This window comes from Sinocyclocheilus grahami, unplaced genomic scaffold, assembly GCF_001515645.1.
Source record: "Sinocyclocheilus grahami isolate Dianchi unplaced genomic scaffold, SAMN03320097.WGS_v1.1 scaffold362.1, whole genome shotgun sequence".
In the NCBI taxonomy this organism is placed as follows: domain Eukaryota; kingdom Metazoa; phylum Chordata; class Actinopteri; order Cypriniformes; family Cyprinidae; genus Sinocyclocheilus; species Sinocyclocheilus grahami.
The window spans coordinates 758,523-765,549 of NW_015505541.1; the positions used below are offsets into that span (position 1 = coordinate 758,523).

A 7,027-nucleotide genomic window follows, 5' to 3' on the forward strand; every position below is an offset into this window, starting at 1 on the left:
CACACCCTGAACACTTGTTTTTTTAAAGGAATTTCTATCAATACTTTTCGCTGTTACACAAACTTTTTTGGTGGTATACTTTGGGGGGTAATGCGATTTTTTTCTTTATGTACCACCCCATACAGAGCCGGACTGTTATGAGCTGGAGCAGCCTATGGTTACCAAACGCAAGGGCAAAGGGTACTTCTATTTTCGAACGTTTATTTAGTGTGCTTTGACGAAAGGTTTAACTTTTGTAGTTAACGAAACATTTGGACGCTCAGACAAAACGTATATATGGGTGAAAAAAAATAGAATATCCTATAACCCCCACCCCTCCCATTGTCCCAAACCCCCTGAACCTTACAGCCTTTACAATACAAGAAGTAGTTTCACAGCCTGAACGGTAATAAGTTAATAAGCTTTATGCATTTGCAAAAATGAAAAATACAACAAAAGCAATGCATTTGTAACTATAGCTCAGACAAGGACACAGCACTTAATTATGTACAGTATAAAAGTGCCATTTACGTTATAATTATAAAATTTTCTGTAATATTATAAACATCACATTTTCAGCAGAAAGAGAAAACAAAAGTACATTTTTACAGAGTCCGCAGCCTTTGACGAGCTGGATTAGAGCTATTAAAATGCGCGCTCGTTTTGCGCAACATCTTGACAACATAAAAGCAAGGTGAAAAACAGAAAAGAAAAAAAATCCTGCTTTGTGAAATTGCTTGCTTAATTATTGTTTTCCTTTCAAATCTCTCCAGCCTTTTTGAATCTTCCTTTGGAAGAAAGAATATGAAAGTCCGTATAACTAACTCTTTATGTCCGTTCGAGGGAAATCCTTTGTCATTCAAGACGAAGTCCAGGCGAATGACACGGGACAAAAACACAAAAAGCCCCTGTTTTTGCTCCACGACCGAAACACCTGCAAAAGATTGTGTGTGTGTGTGTGTGTGTGAGAGAGAGAGAGAGAGAGGGAGAGAGGCGTTTAGAAAAGGCAAAAGGACAGAGATCCGGACAGACTGGCGCCAGGGAGGAAGCCACAGGACGTTTTTTTCGGACTTTTAACCAAACACTAGCGAAATACCGGGCAATCCCATACTGCTCCAGATGGAGGAGTCTACACGAGCATCGGACATACATATATTTGATAGTACTTTAAAATAACGTAGCTATACGCAAACATTGTATTAGACCCATTACTGAACAATCAAAAAATAAAGATCGAGTCACTCATCTTGTACGACTTTCTTCTGTGCACCACAAAATGATTTTTTTTTGATTGTGCGTCACAGAAAACATTGAGTGTTTTGAGAATCATCAAAGTTTAATGACATTTCTACCAACTGTAATAAAACAACGTGTTCAATTAAGCAGTATACCATGTTTAAATGACTTAAATTATAAAGTAATACAATTTCTCTTTGTTTTAACAAGTCCATACAACATGCATAATAATTATGCGCAGGTGCGCTGCACCGCTGGCAAACAGCCCAACTGCCCCACGTGCAAAAGTTTAACTTTGTTACAGCTTCTCACGTGAAACCAGCTATTTCGTAGAGCATCGAACTTACCATTTCAACGAGACAGGGCTATGAGGTCATCTGAGTTGATCTCTCTTTGAGGGTTACTGGGCTGTTAATTAACAGAAGTAAACAATGATTTTGCACAAGTTACATTTCAAGTTGGTGTTATACATTATGCGTTTTTAATTCATGCTGATTGCATTGCATACTGTTCACTTCTTTCTTTTTCATCGATGCTGAAACAACACTGCATACTGTTGTCATTTCACACTTCAATCACTTCTTTTATAACCGCGATGTACGATTTATCATTAGGCTACGCTAATATAAATTACTTTGACTAACCAGCACGATAAGTCAGAATGAAATGTCCTACAAACTTGACTTACCTGGAAGGAGATGATGCTGATATCAGCGCCGAGTGATCTGACAGACTTTTTTGGAGGGCTCTGTCCGAGGATCTGCTGTTGCGGGTTCTGGTCCAGTGCGATCTGAAGATCCAGAATGTAGTCTATGACATGCTGCAAGATCTCCATCTTACTCACGCTCTTGTTCTGCGGTAAACTCGGCACGAGCTCCTTCAACCTGCTGTAGCAGTCATTCATGTCGTACAGGAGACTGAGCGGGTCGTCCGAGGAGCTCTTGCTCCGTAAATTGCCGAGATTATGCTCCGAGAAATACAAGGCGGGTTTCCTTATGGACCTCACCGGACTGACTGCCTTCATAGTGGATTACGATGTTGTGGTTAATTTCAGGGTATGCGATTCTCCCACAGATCTGCGCTGGAAGCTTGTTGTCAATGCGTTTATATAGCAACCCAACTGGGTTTGTTATAAGGCATAAAGAATGAAGCGGATTGGTCGATGAGACGACGTCATTCTGTGAACCGGGGCATCAACATTGGCCAAATTCGCAGCACGTGAGCACCTCCCACATCCTCTGCACTCTTTCCTCGTGTTGAAGAGTATCCGAGCAACTGCGTGCACTGACAAATAACATCACATGTATACATAATGCAACGGGATGGTTTTTGCGAGGGATTTGCATTTGTAACGTCTCACAGCATCAACATACAAGTCATATTTAAAACTTTATTAACGCCAGAGGTTTATTTTCTTGCAAGTTTATTTAGTTGCCCATCTCTCCATCCCCATTGTGTGCACTTAAAGACTTTATGCAAACGAGTTGGTATGCAGAACTTTTTTTTAACTGTTACAACAAGCCATAGACACTGGAACTGTGGCTTAGACTAGTCTTTCAAGTTAGTCAACTAGTCGTAACTTTTTTAATCAGTTTTTAAACTTTTTACTTTTTAAAAACGTAGATTGGTCGTTTTTTAATCCGAAAAGTAAGACTCACTACTCATTGACCTTGGCTAACTAGTTGGTCAGATTAGTTCTTCGTAAAACGTAGTCTTAGTGGCTAAATTTATGCAACTGGGATTATGCCCTTGGAATTGTAACGCTGTTTGATTCGTGAACGAACCATTCTTTTGAGTCGACTCTTCGTAACCGAAATGGACGGGTTGAGCCGTTTCGCGGAGAGATTCATTCTCCACCCGCGGATTTGCGCTACAACTAGGCCTAATCAGTGTTGGGGGTAACGCATTACAAGTAACGCGAGTTACGTAATCAGATTACTTTTTTCAAGTAACTAGTAAAGTAACGCATTACTTTTTAATTTACAAGAGAATATCTGAGTTACTTTTTCAGATAAGTAACGCAAGTTACTTTTTTTCCAATTTATTGATTGACAGCTCTCCTGTCCCCATGTTGAGAGAAACCAGAAGACGTTACTGTAGTTCTAAAATAAATATGAATATGCATTAATTCATCTCACTCACAAAAAAACTAAACAGATTCAGTATTCCTCAAAATGAATAAAAAATAATGAAACTCAGAATATGACGCAAACCTGCAATAACTAAATGTTAAACAACACAAATATCCTTTATGTATTTAATCCCATTCAATTAACCATGAAGCAATGTCTTTGCTTCTGACCTTCGATGATCCAGTTCAACTGTACTAATAAGCAAGAATTACTCTAGGCAAACATTTGTGTGTCTTTGTTTATTGCTGAAGTGTGTTGAAATTTCTTCTTCTGCATTCTACTGTACGGATGTAAATTTACTTTCGCTTCAGCCTGAGGCTTATTCATTTCACTTTTGGTGTGAAAATGCTTTTATATTTTCCAAAAATATAACTTTTTTATTTTAAAAACAAACAAGCAAGCCCTGTCAAGATTTAAAAAGTAACGCAAAAGTAAAGTAACGCATTACTTTCCATAAAAAGTAACTAAGTAACGTAATTAGTTACTTTTTTATGGAGTAACGCAATATTGTAATGCATTACTTTTAAAAGTAACTTTCCCCAGCACTGGGCCTAATCGCAAAACCGATACTATACTGCAAATCTCGGTTGCGTGAAGTTATCGCCTAGCTGCTAATGCGACTTAAGGTAGTATTGTATTAAGATAGCCTATAAACTTTAACATCCTATTTTCTGTAAAGCAGATTTGAAATCATGTGTATTGTTAAAAGTGCTATACAAATAATTTACTTGATTTAAATTTTTTTTTAATGTAGGCTACTTCCCAAATATTAAAAATACACGTTGTAAAAAGACTTGTCTAACTAGAGTGAACTGGTCAGATCATGTGAAGTGAACTGAAGACTAGAGATGAGTCGAAATGTTTACAAATAAAAACGTGACTGTATGACAGATTTATCAACACACAAAACAAAGTGCTTTGAATAATAGGGTTTCATTAATTGCCTAGGCTACAAGCAAGCGTTTTCAGCCGAGAGATAATTGAATTTCATGGCTGAACTGCGACACAAAAAATTATCTTAACAAATTGCAATAATTAACTAAATTGGGACGTTTTAGAGTTGCAGGTAAGGATGTCAGTGTTGACTTTGCTTTACTGAACCGATTCTCTGAAATGAACTCTTCGTTGATTCGAAATGAACGCACGCCCCCGAGCTCGCGACTCTCTGGCGCCAGGTGCGTGACGTCTATTCAGGCGCCGCGCGGCCGGTTTTGTGCCAAATTATTACCCCCTCGTTCAATTCGCTACCTGATTGCCTAATTACGGTGGCCGAGAAGTGCTAAACAAATCACAATTCTGAAATTACAAACGCAAATGCAAGTCTAAAAAACAAAACAACAATTCAGAAAGCACAACAACAATTCAGAAAACATTATAACAAGTCAGAAAACACAATGACAAATTCGAAAACAAAATAAGTCAGAAAACACAAGGACAAATCAGACAAACCGGAAGAGGTAGGTATAGTTTGAGACAGCACCATTGGTTTGCGACACAAAAAATTATCTTAACAAATTGCAATAATTAACTAAATTGGGACGTTTTAGAGTTGCAGGTAAGGATGTCAGTGTTGACTTTGCTTTACTGAACCGATTCTCTGAAATGAACTCTTCGTTGATTCGAAATGAACGCACTCCCCCGAGCTCGCGACTCTCTGGCGCCAGGTGCGTGACGTCTATTCAGGCGCCGCGCGGCCGGTTTGTGCCAAATTATTACCCCCTCGTTCAATTCGCTACCTGATTGCCTAATTACGGTGGCCGAGAAGTGCTAAACATATCACAATTCTGACCATGAAGCAATGTCTTCAAGTCTAAAAAACAAAACAACAATTCAGAAAGCACAACAACAATTCAGAAAACATTATAACAAGTCAGAAAACACAATGACAAATTCGAAAACAAAATAAGTCAGAAAACACAAGGACAAATCAGACAAACCGGAAGAGGTAGGTATAGTTTGAGACAGCACCATTGGTTTGGGATTACTCACCGCTGACTGGACGAGACATCTGTCAATCAACGTATACAGGAAAGAACCAGCCGAAGAACAGCAGAGTCGTGGTAGAAAGTTCGGAGATGGTATTGAAGTAGCTCAGTTTAAATGTATTGTATGAATTGCCCTTACTATGGAATAAAAAATACGGAGTGTATATTTACATTTAGTTACAAGTGGCTATAACTCACCAGCTCCAGTGGCGCAGATAGATAAGCGCGTGTCGTTGGCTTTTTGACGCGATCGACCCGGGTTCCATCCCGCCTTTTGGTGAACTTTTTCCCCCTCCCTTTTCAAATCTCAAACCCGGGTCGATCGCGTCAAAAAGTCGAGGACACACTTATCCATCTGCGCCACTGGAGCTGGTGATTTATAGCCACTTTTAACTAAATGTAAATAGACACCCCGTATTTGTGATTTGTTTAGCACTTCTTGGTCACCGTACCTAATCCTAACCCCTCCCCCACACCTACTCCTAAACCTACCAATACTAGGGGGGTAATAATCTGGCAGGGGGTCAGAATTGGGCACAACACCGGTGCCTTCTTTGACTTTAAGTGCTGTGTGAATGCGCCTACTCTCATTCTCACTCTCGTGCTGCTCCTGCCTGCGCTCTCTTTTCCCTCATCTTTGACTCAGTGTCTTTTTTTTAAGCCCTTGATAATTGTCATCTCATGCACTTCAGTCAAATACGAATTGTTTACCTGCCTGGCATTATGCACTCACTTTTTCATTCACAGCAACTGACAGCAATACACCATTTGCAGGTCAAGAGCAATGCTTAGAGACACAATCCTGATAAAGCAGGATCAGCTGTTGTCTAGTCTCTGGGTCACCCCTACCTGAGACTGAACCTGTAAACAGTGTCCATAAGGCTTCCAATATCTCATAAAAATAAGATTCTAATAAGGCGAAAGTGACTTGCTACATTTTTAAATGTTATTCGTGAGATAGAATGTTTCCTATTTACGTCACAGTTACCTAACTGGCAAAAGTTTAAAAATGTAAAATATTTATGTAGTGGTAGAATGGGAAATGTTTACTGGTTTTATTATACAAAGGAAGAGTCTGCAAGCCATCATGATGCACTGGTATCTTAAAATTACACAGTGGTGAATGTTTTTTGACCTTTTCCTCCTGAGACTATCAGTGGTGCAAACACAAAGGAATGTGTCTAACTTTACATGACTGAATGGCATCCCTTGGAGCATCACACAGAACTAAGAGCTAGCCTTTCTGGCTCTCTCTGTGCCCATTACTGAAGTACACAAGCCAAAAAGAATAGAGTTTCAGGATAATGTTCTTTTCTCAGCTGTTTCAAGGAAATATGAGCAGAAGAACATGTTTTCTCAACCCAGAGTGCTCCTGAAGTCATGCCAATTTTCAGTCAGTGTGTATTCTGAGAAACAGTCATTTCCCATATCAACTTATGGTCCCACATTTTGGCTCTGTACCCTCTGTTTGTGTGTGTGTATTTGTAGGATGAAGTTGAGTGTCAATAAATTATCACTACAAAATCCTGCAGTATTAAAAGTGTAAAATAATCTTTTGTGATTATTTGTAAACCCAGTTCAGTATTTGGGAAGATAGACCTCGTTATGTAATTAAAAACATTAAAATAAAAATGTAAATTCTTCTTAGATTCATATACTCACCAAGTGACTGTAAAAAAATAAATATATACAGTA

General features: G+C 38.9%; 1 protein-coding gene across 1 annotated transcript; it reads right to left on the minus strand.

Annotated features, from left to right (window-relative positions):
* Nucleotides 1-126: 126 nt before the first annotated feature.
* Nucleotides 127-2,348, minus strand: LOC107549107 (DNA-binding protein inhibitor ID-2-like). The gene is made up of 3 exons (XM_016230061.1): nucleotides 1,904-2,348; nucleotides 1,563-1,623; nucleotides 127-913 (listed from the first exon to the last, which is right to left on the minus strand). Exons 1-2 carry the CDS (start codon nucleotides 2,237-2,239, stop codon nucleotides 1,567-1,569), a joined length of 393 nt encoding a protein of 130 aa, XP_016085547.1. The 5' UTR covers nucleotides 2,240-2,348; the 3' UTR covers nucleotides 127-913; nucleotides 1,563-1,566.
* Nucleotides 2,349-7,027: the final 4,679 nt, after the last annotated feature.